General features: G+C 39.0%; 1 protein-coding gene across 1 annotated transcript; it reads left to right on the top strand.

The window, feature by feature from the left end:
• Window positions 1-9305: 9305 nt before the first annotated feature.
• LOC105307169 (5-hydroxytryptamine receptor 3C-like) lies at window positions 9306-15669 on the top strand. Its single transcript, XM_011382536.1, is given in 9 exon segments — window positions 9306-9372; window positions 10695-10861; window positions 12527-12571; window positions 13314-13423; window positions 13685-13854; window positions 14196-14356; window positions 14728-14932; window positions 15145-15360; window positions 15467-15669. Coding segments are annotated over 9 exon segments (1344 nt in total).
• The last annotated feature ends 586 nt before the right edge of the window (window positions 15670-16255 follow it).

Below are 16255 nucleotides of genomic sequence, written 5' to 3'. Positions count from 1 at the left end.
ATCTTTTCGAAAAGCCAGCTCTTAGTTTCATTCATCTTTTATATTGTCTTTTTAGTCTCTGTTTTATTTATTTCTGTTCTTATCTTTGTTATTTCCTTCCTTTCAGGCTTAGTTTATTTTTAGGCTTAGTTTATTTTTTTCTTAGTTTAGTTTATTTTTTTCTAGTTCTTTTTATAGTTCTTTGAGGTATAAAGTTAGGTTGTTTATTTGAGATCTTTCTTTTTTCTTAATGCAGGTGCTTATCCCTATAAACTTCCCTCTTCAAACTGCTTTTGTTGCGTCTGATAAGTTTTGGTCTGTTGTATTTTTATTTTAATTTCTCTCAAGGTATTTTTTATTTCTCTTTCGATTTTTTCTTTGACCCATTGGTTGTTCAGGAGCATGTTGTATAATCTCTACATATTTGTTAATTTTCCAGTTTTCTTCTTGAAATTGATTTCTAGTTTCACAATACTGTGATCAAAAAAGATACTTGATATGATTTCAATCTTCTTAAATTTATTAAGATTTGTTTCGTGGCCTCTCGTGTGAGCTATCTTAAAGAATGTTTCATGTGCACTTGAGCAGAATGTGTGTTCTTCTACTGTTGGATGGGATGTTCTATATGTCTGTTCGACTGATCTGGTCTAATATGCAATTTGAAGCCAATGTTTTCTTTTAATTTTCTGTCTAGTTATCTATCAACTATTGAAAATGGGGTACTGAAGTTCTCTACCATTATTGTATGGCTTGCTATTTTTCTCTTCAAATCTGTTAATATTTACCTTATATATTATGATACTCCATATTGGGTGCATAAATATTTATAATTGTCATATCCTCTTGACGAATTGACTCTTTTATCATTATATAATAAACTTCTTTGTCTCTCATCACAGTATTTAGCTTAAAGTCTACTTTGTCTGATATAGCTACCTCTGCTTTCTTTTGGTTTCCATTTGCATGGACTATCTTTTTCCATGACTTTACTTTCAGTTATGTATTCTTAAAGCTAAAGTGAGTCTCTTGTAGGCGGTATATAATTGGGTCTTGTTTTTTTGTTGTTGTTGTTGTTCATTCAACCATTCTATGTCTTTTGATTGGAGAATTTATTCCATTTACACTTAAATAAAAAATACAGTAATTCTTAACAGATATAGACTTACTAGTGCAGTTTCATTAATTACTTCTGGATGTTTTATAGTTCCTTTCTTTCTTCCTCTCTTGTCCTCTTCCTTTGTGATTTGATAATTTCCTGCTGTAGTATCCTTTGATTCCCTTCTTTTTATCTTTTGTGTATCTAGTATAGGTTTTTGCCTGGTGGTTACCATGAGGCTTACATAAAACATCTTAGGGTTATAAGAGTCTTTAAGCTGATAACAACTTAACTTTAAACTTATACAAAAGCTATACTTTTTATACTTTCTCCCTCCATATTTTATGTTTTTGATGTCACAATTTATATTCGTTTATATTGTGTATCCATTAACAAATTACTGTAGTTATAGTTATTGTTAATTCTTTTATCTTTTAATCTTTATATTAGAGTTACAAGTGGTTTACACGCCACTATTATATTAGAGTATTCTGAATTTGATAATATATTTAACTTTACCAGTGAGTTTTGTACTTTCACATGTTTTTAAGTTAGTAATTATCAAATTTTTGTTTCAATTTGAAGAATTCCCTTTAACATTTCTTGTAATGATGGTCTGGTGGTGATGAATTCCTTCACCTTTTGTTTGTCTGGAAATCTATCTAGTCTTCAGTTCTGAAGGACAATTTTGTCAGGTAGAATATTGTTGGCTGGTAGCTTCATTCTTTTCTTTTTTAAATTTTTATATATTTTTAAAATCATAGTTGACATACAATATTATATTAGTTTCAAATGGACAATGCGGTAATTAGACATTTACATATCTTATAAGTGATCACCCCAATAAATCCAGTACCCATCTGACACTACATATAGTTATTACAACACTACTGACCATATTCCCCACATTATACTCTACATCCCCATGACTATTTTGTAATTACTAATTTGTACCTCTTAATCCTCTCCCTCTTAACTCCTGCCACCCCTCCTCCCTCTACTCGCCAAATCCAGCAACCATAAGATGGTCTCTGTATCTATGAGCTTGTTTCTGTTGTTTGTTTATCCTGTTCTCTTGATTCCACATACAAATGAAATCGCATAGCATCTGACTTTCTCTGCCTGACATTCCCTACTCACACTATACCATCTAGGACCATTCATGTTGTTGCAGATGGCAAGATTTCATTTTTTATGGCTGAGTAATATTCCATTGTATATATGTACCATCTCTTCTTTATTTATTTACCTATTGATGGACATGTAGGTTGCCTCCATATCTTGGCTATTGCAAATAATGCTGCAATAAATATATGGATGCACATGTCCCTTCAAAGTAGTGTTGTGGGTTTGTTCAGAAAAATACCCAGAAGTGAGATTACTGGGTCCTTCTTTGTCTCTTATTATAGCTTTTGTCTTAAAGTACAGTTTGTCTGGTGTAAGTATTGCTACCCTAGGTTTTTTGTTTGTTTGTTTCCTTTTTCATAAAATATCTTTTCCCATCCCTTTACTTTCAGTCTGTGTGTGTCTTTCAATCTGAAATGAGTCTCTTGTAGATAACATATATGATGGTCTTGTTTTCTAATCCATTCAGCCACGTTATCTTTTGATTGGAGCATCGAATCCATTTACATTTAAAGTGATTGGCCATTTTATTATTCATATTTTTATCTTTTTTCTCCTCCTTCTCCTCCACCTCCTTCTTCTTAGAGAAGTCTCTCTAACATTCCTTATAATACTGCTTTGGTGATGATGAACTCTTTTAGCTTTTTCTTGTCTGGGAAGCTCTTTATTTATCCTTCAATTCTAAATGATACTTTTGCTGAGTAGAATAATCCCGGTTATAGGTCTTTGCTTTTCATCACTTTGACTATTTTGTGCCTATCCCTTCTGGCTGCAAAGTTTCTGTTGAGAAATCAGTTGACAGTCTTATGAGAGCTCCTTTGTAGGTAACTAACTGCTTTTCTCATGCTGCTTTTAAGAGTTTCTCTTTGTCTTTAACCTTTGGCATTTTAATTATGATGTGTCTTGGTGCGAATTTCGGGTTTATCTTGTTTGGGACTCTCTATTTCCTTTGCCAGGTTAGGAAAATTTTCCATCATTATTTCTTCAAATAGGTTTTCAATTGCTTGTTCTCTCTCTTCTCTTTCTGGTACCCCTATGATATGAGTGTTGGTATGCTTGATTGTATCCCAGAGTCCTCTTAAACTATCCTTATATTTTTGGATTATTTTTTCTTTTTGCTGTTCTGATTGGGTATTTTCTAGTACCTTATTTTTCAAATCACTAATTTGATTCTTTGCTTTATCTTATCTACTATCATTTTCCTCTAATGTATTCTTTATTTCAATCATTATCTTCTTCGTTTTTGACCAGTTCTTTTTTATGTTTTCTAGCTCCATTTTTATGTTTCCTATCTCTTTGTTGAAGTTCTCACTGAGGTTATTGAGCATCCTTACAACCAGTTTTTTGAACTCTGCATCTGGCAATTGCTTGTCTCCATTTTATTTAGTTCTTTTTCTGGACCTTTGTTCTGTCCTTTCATTTGGGTCATGTTTCTTAGTCTCTCCATTTTGGCTGCCTCCTTGTGTTTGTTTCTACTTGTTAAGTAGAGCTTCTAGGTCTCCTGGTCTTAATAGAGTGGCCTTACGTGGTAGGTGTCCTATGGGGCCCTGTGGCACGGTCCCCTTGGTCACCTGAGCCAGGTGCTCCAAGTATGTGTCCCTTGTGTGGATTGTGTGTTCTCTCCTGTTGTAGTTGAGCCTAGGTTGCTGTTTTCACATCAGAGGGAGGAATTGACCCTCTGGCTGATTGATTGTGAGAACAGGTCATGACTACAGTGGAGGAGCTATTGTGCAGGGACTGACTTTACAGAGCAGGATTCACTTTAGCAGGGCTCTGGTGTCTGAAGGATCTGCCCTTTGAGTGTGTCATTCATGGAGCCTACCAGGTGGTGCTCTGGCTCAGTCCAAAGCCAGCCACTGGGCCTCCCGGGAGAGGCCCTGCCACAGGACAAATTCAGCTGCTGCCTGTGCCCTTCCCAGGGTCACCTGGCATGAGTCACAAAGCAATCTGTAAATGTCTTCCACCAAGCTGGGCTTAGAGGTGCCTGGGAGAGGCTAAGTTGTGAACCAAGTCCAGTGGGGGAGCTAACCAAGAGTCACAGGCATGCTGAGGCCAGGTGCTGCTTGTTTGGGGTTTGTGAACCTTTAAGAAATTTTAGGAAAGCCCGCAGCATGGGCCATTTATATGGAAAAGCCACTGGAAACAGCTTGGGTTGGCCTGATAGTTGGGCAGGGCAGGGTCTAAGGGAATCACCAAGATCAGGTGAAGGGTGTTAGCCAGGTTGATGGAGACTCAGATATGATGCCCCCCAGAGTCTGCACGCTGAGAGGGGGGCTCAACAAAGGAACAATGGACTCTACCAGCACTTCTGTCTGGGAGAAAGCTGTCCCCAAGCCCTCGTCCCAAAGCCAGACAATTACACTTTCTTCCCATATGTCCCTGGCACCCCTTAAGCCACTGCCCTACCACTGGAGCTCAGAGCCAGCAAGTCTGTCAGCAAGTAAGTCTGTGCACCCGCCTTGTAAGAAGAGCACCTGGGACGCCTACAGCCCTCCATCTCATTCGGCCACAAACTCCGCTGTTTTTCACAGCCAGAAGCTGTAGGGACTTCTCTTCCTGGCACTGGTGCTCCGGGCTGGGGAGCCCTGTGTAGGTATGGGGCCCCTCGCTCCTCCCAGGGGATCTCCGCAGCCAAGGTATCCCTCTTAATTTTCAACCGCCACGTGTGGAGGTGGGGCCATCTCATTTCACATCTCCACCCTACCTACCTGTCTTTACGTGGTATCTTCTGTATAGCCTTAGTTATAAAACTTTTGTTCAGCTAGACTTGAGGCGAGTCTCACTGATGGTTGTCCTCTAGGTCCGTTGTGATCGTGAGAGGAGGACTGCATAGTGTTTACCTCCTCTGCCATCTTGGCCAGAACTGAGGGCTGGCAGCTTTTTTCTTTCAACACTTCAAATAAATTATTCCATTCCCTTCTGGCCTGCAAAGTCTCTGCTGAAAAATCTGCTCATAGATACAAACCTTACTGGCTTTCAGAGCTAGATGTTTGGGGGCTTGACCCTCAGATGGGACCTTAAAAGTTGGGACGCTAGATGTGCGGTCCAAACCCTTCGCTCCTCAGGAGAGGGTTAACTCTAGAGTTGAGGGTTTGCTCCTAATTATCTGATGTTGTGCTAGGGGTGGGGTTTACAGCGAGAATATATCTCCATCTTTCCTACCCATTTCCACGTGGGTATTTTCTCACTTGCCTGATATGTAAGAGTCACTCAGTTTCTGGATTTCTCTCATAGGGAATTGCTCCACATGTCTGTGGGAGGAGGGAAGTTTAGGAAACTCCTATGTTACCATCTTGGTTCCTCCCCTAAATTTACGTGTTATTAATTTTTTTAAAAAGCATTACTTAACCTACAAAAAAGCACAAATTTGTTTATTTTTGTAGAAGTCAACAAGCTGATTCAAAAATATAGAGATTGCAAACGCATAATAATTTTTCAAAGAACAAATTTTTAAAAGCAAAGATTTTAAAGAAGTGGAGGAATTAGACTATTTGATTTTAAGTCTTACTATAAAGATACAATAAGTGAAACAGTAAAAGGATAGACATAGATCAGTGGAACAGAACAGAGAGTCTAGAATTAGATCCATACATTTATAGTCAATTGATTTTTGACAGGAGACCAAGATAATTCAAGGAAGAAAACATAGTCTTTTTAACAAATCATGCTGGAATAACTAGATGTTTATATAGATATCTACTCTTACCTCACACTGTATGCAAAAATTTACTCAAAATTAGCCATAGGTATAAATATAAAAGTTAAAACTATAAAACTTCTAGAATAAAATATAGCAAAACATATTGCAACATTGTGGTAGGCAAAGATTTTGCAGATTGAAGAAGGGACTAAAAAGACAACCCGGTATATTAGAAAAAGCAATATAATTTCTGAAAATGGAAAATATAATTATTGAGAATTTTGAAAACCTGAATGGATGAGTTAAAGCAAATTAGAAATAAAAGAGAATTGGTGACTTAGAAGACATGGCTGAAAAAATTATGCAGAAAGTGCCAGACAGGAGACAAAGAGATGAAGAAGGGAAAATGAAATAAGAAAATCATAAATAAATCCAAAAGAAGGCAAGAAAGGAGGAAGAGACAAACATGAGAAATAAGATGGCAGAAATAAATTCAAATATATTATTAACCAAAAGTAATGTAAACATATTAAACTTAACAATTTAGTCAGTGTTTGTAAATTGGATTTTAAAAAGACACACCAAAATCATAAGGACACAGAAAAGCTAAAGGTAAATGATAAGAAATATATGTAAGCAAATACCGATTGAAAGTAAGGTAGACAAAATTTTCATTAAAATAAAAACAATTATTCAATATAAAGAGGATCTCTCATAATAATAAAATGTTTAATCATTTGGAAGATATAAACATTAAAAACATAAATGCATCTAATAAAATAGCCTCAAAATATTTAAAGCAAAAATTGAAGGAATTACAAAGTGACAGATCTACCATTATAATGAAAGATTTCAACACATCTCAGTGAATGATAACACATTAGGGAAAATGATAAACTTTGACTACAAAGTGGAATTAGATTTAATGAGAGTACACAGAATTCTACACTCAACAATTGGAGTATACACATTCTTTGCAAACACATACAGAATATTAACAGCAATTAACTATATATAGGCTATAAAACAAGTCTCAAAATTTAGTAGCAATCAGACTGTGTCTCTGAATTTATTATTATTATTGTTGTTGTTGTTGTCATTATTATTATTAACAAACACTTATATAGTGCTGATGATGTACCAGCACTGTTCTAAGCATTTATAATTATTATCTCATTTACTCTTCATTACAACACTATAAGATAGGAGTTGTTATTATCACCCATTTTATAGATGAAGAAACTGAGGCAAAGAGGTTAAGAAACTTAAGTAATTTGAGTCCAAGATCATATAGCTTATAAATGTGGACCTAGGATTCACATTGAAAGAGTCTAGCTTTAAAGTTCTTACTTTTAACTAATTTCTCTGCTGCTTCTTTAGTCACAAATAAACTAGAAATTAATAACAAAAACTACCCTTTTCCACATTCATAGATTAAAAAGTATGTTTCTAAATAACGCATAGTTCAAAAAAATAATTAATTGTATTTTTTAAATCCCTAGAATTGAAAGAAGCACATATCAAATTGTAGGAGATAAATATTTCAAGGGGAATATATAGATTTAAATAAGTCTATAAAGAAGGAAGGTAGGATGCAAGAATTCTAGGAAATGTAAAAGTAATGCATAGTAACAGATCAGTGGTTACCTGAGGATCATAATGGGGGTTGGAGGGAGGGGCAGGGGCAGGAGAAAGAGATTATAAAGGGACACAAAGAAAATTTTGAAGGATGATGGAATGTTCATTATCTTGATTGTGATGATGGTTTCACAGGAGTATACAAATGTCAAAACTTGTCAAAGTGTAGTCTTTAAAACAGTTTGTTTTATGTCAATTATACTGCAATATAACTGTTTTTAAAATGTGCCCATGGAGAAAATAATTTAAAATTTATAACAATGTAAAGTGAAAAATTAAAGTCCTTCTACATCCCCCACCTGCAACTACTAACGTCTTCGAAGTGTTCCAGAAGGACCTTCCCAAGCACATCCATCTCCCTTTCCTCCAGATAGGTAATAATTGTTTTGAATTTTGTATTTATTATTCTCTTACTTTTTGGTTTAGTTACTACATATGCACACATTTTAAACAATATGTTGTTTAAATATGTATACTTTAGAATATGCACACATGCTATATAAGATCATAGTATATATATTTTGCAGCTTATTTTTATCATTTGACATTATGCTTTTGAGATTTAACCATGTTGGTGGGTAAAGTGAAGTTAACTCAGCTCTTTGCCTCATAGGATTCCATTACATAATTCTGCACTAATACTGAAGCTACGACACTTGAAATATGGCTATCGTGACTGGGAAACCAAATTTTTCATTTTAGTTAATTTAAATTTTAATAGCCACATGGGACTAGCAGTGCAATGCTAGAATATATACCTAGTAGCAGAATTACTGGGTCTTATGCTATGTACATCTCCTATTTTAAGAGATAATAATACATTGTTTTCCAAAGTGTTTTTACTCCCACCCACAGAGATTAAGAGCTCCTGTGGCTCTCTGGCCTCTCCAACACTTCTATTATCAATGAAGTGAGTATGAATCGGAACAATCCGGGAAGCTTTTAAACACACACACACATGCACACACACACACACACACACACACACACACACACCTCCAGAGGGGTGAGAGGGTGCAAGTGCAGGTGTGAGTATAGGTGTGAGTGATTTCCTACTCACACACATTTCCTGGTGGTATCAGGGCTGTAGGCCTTTAGAGACATTAAATAAGAAAGGGAAAGCAGGAGAGTTCCATTTTAGAAGAAAGGCAAAATGAAGGATTAGACTGGGGGAAAATTAGATAGAGGAAACCTGATGAAGAAGCTATTCAATAGTGCACACAAGGGATGATGCATATCAACACTATGGTGTCAGCTGTGGAGACAGAGTTCTGTTAGTTGAGTTTAAGTCATGAAAAAGGAGCTTAACTTCTCAGTCAAGCTTCTTAACCCAATAATCCCTAATGTCCTCAGTAGGATAAAGGTTTCTAGGTCTGCGACACAATAATTACATGTTCTCGCTTTGCGAAAGGAGCGGGTGTCCCCGCACAACCATCCCTTTCCCAGTGGTCCATGCCCTTTCTCTGAGGCACAGTTACTTCTGGAAGATCCTGATAAGGCCTTTATCAATGGCCTCACCTGCCCCATTTCCAAGTCACCATTTTCCCTGAAAAGTACTTGGAATGCATCTAGACAAGGCTGAGAAACAGGCACTTTTCCCTTGTCTTAGCCTAACTTCCTCTCTGCCTGGAGCCTGGAAGGTATATCTGGACAGGGCAAAGCAGGACACTCTGCTGTGACCTCTCTGGCCACAGTCTCTCACCAGGGAGTGGTCACCTGTCATAAGCAATATTCAAAACCAGGAACCAAGGTGTGGTCTGAGTTCCTTTAAGCTCAAGGGTTTAGGGGCTCCTGGTGAGTCCCAAGAGAAGAATCCAGAAGAGAAGGATGAGAGGGGGGTGGCCTGCTTGGGGGGGACTCCTCCTCTGCCTCGATTTCAACCTTCTGCTTCAAGGTAAGATGGGAAAAAATAGAGGGGAAATGGAAATGCTGTTCTGGACAAAATCCAAAAGTCCTCTCATTCTTCAGAACCACAGTGTGTTTAAAATAGCTGGGTTAAGCATTTCCTTTCTCTGTAGTATCTATGTTTTGGTTTCCTTTGAGGACAGATGAAAACCTCATTTCACTGAGCAGTACACACAGCCTCTCTCTCATTTTCCTGCATAGCATCTATCAAATTGTCTGTCCTACCATTTTACCATCTCTCTGATTCCACCCCTCTATAATGTCGAACTTTTTCTTTCTACCAAGATGTAGTAACTGTGAACTGGGTAGCTTGGTACTGTTGACAATCACATAACTCCTTTCCCATCTCACATGGGAAGATCTTGTAGAAGTGATGTGGAGGGAAAAGGACAATATTTGCTTCCCCTGGAATATCTTTCTCCTTAGTTTGGAGATGTATCTTATGAGTTAACTGGTATGGGGAGGTAGTGGAAGAGGCATGGGAAAGAACTTGCTGGGCTATAGTTACAGGAATAAGCACAGAGCCATCTGGGCTTGTGGTGCAGGTGAGGTGGCCAGAAGGGCTTTTACATTTTATTGTATAGCTTCACCAACCACTTGGTGGATGATCAATGAGATCTTCTCAAAATGATGATAAAAATGACTCCCAGAAATCTTAGAGGAATTCACTGAATTTGGGAAGGGCACAGAGCACAGCACACAAGTAGTCAATAAATTCACATTGAATACACTTCTTTAAGTTTTCACATATTTCACATCACACTCATGTTTACTTCTCTTCAAACTTTTTCTTTCAGGAAATGAGAAAACATGGATGTGGGAAGGGAAAATTGAGAAACAAAATTTTAGGAAAATTTTGGTCAAGGACCAAAATCATAATAGAGCTAGAATCAAGAATCATAATAGAGCTAGAGAGAAAAAAGCATGGTCAGACAAGAGCCAGACCTTTAAGTGCATCTAAAGGTTACAACTATGGAAGGAATAGAGGGATTGTTTGCATATAAATTTGGGTAGGCTTTACATGGGAGCAAAGGCACAGGAAGAAAGGTCTGAACTCTGAGCCCTGAAAGGTCAGCTCTCCACATCAACTTCCACCATTTGCCTACCAGACCAACCCACTCTCCCTGACCCCTGGCAGGAAGAGCTTGGCCTTTGAGAGTCTTGACCCAAGAAGGAGGGACTCACATGCCTTGCCCCATGTCTACATTTTCTTTCTCTGCAGAGAGGCTCTTAGCCCCAGCGCTGGCACTCCTCTCACTTAGGAAACACAAAAGCCCTATTTCTATCTCACAAGGTCTCTGTTCTCCACAGGAAGGGCAAACAGTTTCACCATCAACTGCTCAGGCTTTGACCAGCATGGGGTGGACCCTGCTGCTTTCCAGGCTATATTTAACCAGAAGGTCTTCCGTCTAGTCATCAACCACAGCATCCCCACTCAGGTCAACATCTCCTTTACTCTGTCGGCCATCCTGGAAGTGGTGAGTTCTTTCCATAGGCTGCTAATAAGGAACATAAAGTCTTTTTTTAATTTTTCTTTTTAATTTTTCAATTATAATTAGGATACAATATTATATTAGTTTCAGGTGTACAACATAGTGATTAGACATTTATTGAACTTATGAAGTAATCACTCTGATAAGTCTAGTAACCATCGGATAACATGTACATATTGTAATGCATAGTTATTATAATACATAGTTATTACAATATTATTGACTATATTCCCTATGCTATACTTTCCATCCCAGTGACTATTTTGTAAATACCAATTTGTACTTCTTAATCTCTTCCCCTTTTTCATCCATTCCTCCAACCCTGCCCCCCATCCGGCAACCATCAAAATATTCTCTGTATCTATGAATTTGTTTCTGTTTTGTTTGTTCATTTATTTTTTTATTTTTTTGATTCCACATATAACTAAATTCTATGGTATTTGTCTTTCTCTGACTTAATTCACTTAGCATAATACCCTCCAGGTCCATCCATGTAGTTGCGGATGGCAAGATTTCATTCTTTTTTATGACTGGGTAATCTTCCATTGTATATATGTACAACCTCTTCTTTATCTATTCATCTATTGATGGACACTTAGGTTGCTTCCGTGTCTTGGTTATTGTAAATAATGCTGCAATGAATATATGGATGTCTTTTCACATTAGCGTTTTGGGTTTCTTTGAATAAATACCCAGAAGTGGAATTACTGGGTCTTTTGTCTCTTATTATAACCTTTGTTTTAAAGTTTATTTTGTCTGGAATAAGTATTACTACCCAGATTTGTTTGTTTGTTTGTTTCCACTTTCATAAAATATCTTTTCCTACCTCTTTACTTTTAGACTATGTGTGTCTTTCAATCTGGAGTGAGTCTCTTGTAGATAGCATATATGATGGTCTTGTTTTCTTATCCATTCAGCCACCTTATGTCTTTTGATTGAAGCATTTAATCCGTTTACACTTAAAGTAATTGTTCCTAGTTATTGCCATTTTATTATTCATATTTTTTATTTCTTCTTCTCCTTCTTCTCCTTCTCCTTCTCCTTCTCCTTCTCCTTCTTCTTCTTCTTCTTCTCCTTCTCCTCCTCCTCTTCCTCTTCCTACTTCTCCTCCTCCTCCTTCTTCTTGAAGTCCCTTCAACATTTCTTGTAATACTGATTTGATGGTGATGAACTCTTTTAGTTTCCTCTTGTCTGGGAAGCTCTTCATCTGTCCTTCAATTCTAAATAATAGCTTTGCTGGGTAGAGTAGTCTGGGTTGTAGGGGAGGAAGGTTTTTACCCTGTTAACTCAACATTGCGTTGGTCCAGTGGTGAGCAATGAGTCCCCTGAATGGATTTTGTACAAGTTAGATGTTCATCCTTTGGGGTAAAGAGATGTGAAAAGGACTACTGCCATGACATTTCTGCAGAGAACATTTGTCCTGCCTTATGGGAATATTCTATAAAAAAAAACATATTCCCACTGGGCCCCCATGATGTTTGTCTCCAACAATTTCCATGCAACCCACAGTTTTCTGACCTACCTTTTGGGACTTGCGATTCAAAAGCTGAACTGTCACATGGGACCACTTAGGAAACAAAGGCAGGAGGTAGACTAGGACCTGATTTCTTGGCATTAATAATCTTGAGTGGGGAATTTGTTTTTTATCAGGATGCCCAACTTCAGCTGCTGACATCATTTCTGTGGTTAAACTTGGTATGTAAGTTCAACTTTTTTCTATTTTTCTCCTTCCCCCTTTTTTCTGGCTTTGTTTGCAAAAAAAAAAAAAAAAATCACATTTATTGAAATTAACAGTGCCCGAGGGAATGAACACATTCAACCAGAATGGGATCAATGCCAGGGACAAATAGTTGTCTAGGCTGCCGATCAACTTTGAAAGACATAGATGGAAAATACAAGAAGGAGGGCAGTAGAATTGGAAGCTTCTAAGGAAGCTTCAGGGCCCAAATGCATCCAGCCCCCAGCTTAATATTTCTCTGAGTGGAAAGTGAAAGCCAATAAGACTATGTTAGCTGGGGCGGTGGTGGGGGCCGGAGTGGGGGAATTATCACCAGGATGAGAAGAAGAATCAGAGTTCAGAAGAAAATGAGCTCAAAAAAAGCAACATGTATAACAATGTACATTGTATGATTCTATCTGTGCAAATAATAATGAATGATAAAATATGTATTAATTTTTTTCTAGAATGATACATAAGAAACTGTTAATAATTGGGAATATGGACTGAGTTGGAGTGAATTGAGGAGGGAGAAGATTGCTTTTTATATTATACCTTTCTGGAATGCTTTAAGTTTTATTGTATACCCATAGTACATATATTTAGAAAAAAAATACATACAAATGTACATATTTTTAAGGGAATGGAAAGGCAAAAGATGCTGACATAAGCTAGCTCCAGGTTTCAGTCATAACCATCCCTCTGTGCCCTGTGCTCTAGACCTGGAATAACCCATTTATCAGCTAGGACCCAGAAGAATGTGGTCATATCAACAAACTCACTGTGACTACTGAGAACCTGTGGCTCCCAGACATCTTCATCAAGGAATTGTGGGTATCAGGGCTGGGAAAAGCTGGAGGGAAGGCTAGGGTAGTACAGGGCAATCTCGTTCCAAGTGGCCACTAAAAACTTATTTCAGAGAGGAGTATAATCATAGCTTATCAGCTTCTCCCCTAGAAATGGAAAAGTGGTGGACACAAACAATGGCAGAGTGGCCATAAAGAACAACATTGAGAAGCTCCATCTTAAGAAAGAAACTTAAACTGGTATGAAACCCAGAGCATTTGCCTCTCTTTTCTCCCGCCACCTAGCATGAATGTGGATCAGACCCCAGAAGGCCTCTCTGCGTATGTGACTAATAGTGGTCACATTGCGTATAACAAACCAATGCGGGTAACCAGCATCTGTAGCCTGGACATCTTCTACTTCCCCTTTGACCAGCAGAACTGCACACTCACCTTTGGCTCTTTGCTCTACACAGGTGAGTGGCAGTGGGGCTTCTGGAATGGGGTAAAATAAAATCAACCAGTGGGACAGCCAAAAAGCACACATAGGCAAAGTCATTTTTAAAAAATGCATAAAAAGAGACGTGGAGAATTTGATAATTGGAGGTATATGGATGTTGAGGTGGGGAACTTAGGTAAGGACAAGACTTCCTGAGAAAACTTGGAAACAAAGGAGGCAATTGAGCAGCAAACAAGTGATGGTATAGGGCAATCTGGGAAAGGTAGCTGAAATAGTTCTCTAATTCATTGCTCTGAGCCCTGCGTAGAACAGATATTGAACAGATATGTATTGAAGGAATGTTTATTTCCCCTGCAGTGGAAAACATGGTGTTGGGCATGGACAAGGAAGTGTGGGAGATAGCAGACACCTCACGTGACATCGTTCGCACACAAGGGGAGTGGGAGTTCCTTGGCATCAACAAGGCCACCCTGAAGATGTCTGTGGGCTCCAGTCTTTTTGACCAGATAATGTTCTATGTAAGGATAGAGATTCTGGCATGGCTGTCTGTCTCCTGGATCTCCATTATGGGAATCTTCTAAGTTCCAGAGCCTCTCGGTTTTTGCCCCAGGATTAGAAAGCCTCTGGATACTATAACCCTCACAAGCCCTTTTCTCTCCCAAGTTCCTCAAAGCAGCCCCTCTCCCTAAACCTGCCAGCTCTGGCCTAGGTTTTCTTTAGCGGTTATGGGGTAGTCTTGTCAGTCATATGAAAACTGCTCCTCATCATCCAGCCACAGAAAGAGCCCCTGTTGGGATGAGGACACCAAGGAAGGAAGAGGCTGGAACTAACCGTAGGTCTCCCTTTAGTCCTAGCTTCACCTGGCTCTCTGTTCTCTCCTCCCTACCAGGTGGCCATCAGGCGCAGGCCCAGACTCTACATCATGAACCTTCTGGTGCCCAGTAGCTTTCTGGTTGCCATTGATGCCCTCAGCTTCTACCTGCCAGCAGAAAGCAAGAATCGTGCCCCATTTAAGATTACTCTTCTGCTGGGCTACAATGTCTTCCTGATCATGATGAATAAACTACTCCCTGCCAGGGGCACCCCTCTCATCAGTATGTATCCCTACCCCAAATGTTGGGAAATGTGAAAAAAAAAAAAGGAGGCGGGGTGGGTGGGTGACCTGGCTAGACCTGCTGAGCAAATAAGGCAAAAAGAAGAAAGAACTCATCATAGAAAGAGTTCTCTGTGGGAGACAGTAGAAAGGGGAAGGGAGTGGTTCCTTTGGACCTACCTCACTCAGGAGTGCTCCCTACCCCCACACCAGGTATCTACTTTGCTCTGTGCCTGTCACTGATGGTGCTCAGCCTGCTGGAGACCATCTTCATCACCTACCTGCTGCACCTGGCCACCACTCAGCCCCCACCCATGCCTCAGTGGCTCTACTCTCTGCTCCTCTACTGCACCAGCCCAAGGAAATGTTGCCCCACTATACTCTGGAAGGAGAATGTGGGTCCAGCCCTCACTCCCACTCACCTGCCTGGTAAGGGAAGTCAGTACTACCCACACTCTCTTAGATTCCCCAATCCTTCTCTTCTCTAATCCTGCCTCTCTCCCACTTCATGGCTGAGTCTCTGTCCTCTCCACAGGCCTGAAAGAGCTGAGCGAGTCAGTAGAGAAGGAGCTGGGACCCAGAGAGGCAGAGCTAAATAGGGGCTCAAGATTGACAAGGGCCCAGCTAACTGACCTGTGGGTGCAGTTCAGCCACATGATGGACACCTTCCTCTTCCGCCTCTACCTGCTTTTCTTGGCCTCCTCCATCATCACAGTCATTGTCCTCTGGAACACCTAGGAGTCGAGTTCTAACATGCCAGCACACCCCGGTGTCTGGTTTTCCTCAACTTCAACTGACCAGCCCAGACCCTGTTCCTCTGCTCCAATCTGCATACACAGTTTCACACGTGCCTGTGATCCCTGCTCCAGCCCTCCCTGGGCTTAAATAGAACCATCACCGACTCTCTCAGAAAAGAGCAATAGTTCCCCAGTAGAATGCAAAATGGTGCAGACATTTTGAAAAACAGTTTGGCAACTCCTCGAAGTGTTGAACAAAGAGTTCCTACATGACCTAGCAATTCCATTTTTACATATGCACCAAAGAGAAATAAAAGCATATGTCCACATAAAAACTTGTACTCAAATGTTCATAGCAGCACTATTCATAATAAATAGCTAAACAATGGAAACAAACGAAATGCCTATCAACTGATGAATGGATAAATAAAATGTTATATATCCACACAATGGAATATTATTTGGCCATAAAAAGGAATGAAACACTGATACATGCTACAACATGGATAAGTCTTAGAAACATGCTAAGAAAAGCCAATCACAAAAATAAACAAATATTATATAATCTCACTTATATGAAATGTCCA

Source organism: Pteropus vampyrus, unplaced genomic scaffold, assembly GCF_000151845.1.
Source record: "Pteropus vampyrus isolate Shadow unplaced genomic scaffold, Pvam_2.0 Scaffold14, whole genome shotgun sequence".
Classification (NCBI taxonomy): domain Eukaryota; kingdom Metazoa; phylum Chordata; class Mammalia; order Chiroptera; family Pteropodidae; genus Pteropus; species Pteropus vampyrus.
Note: the sequence above shows the minus strand (reverse complement) of the source record. Positions and strands in the feature narration are given on the sequence as shown.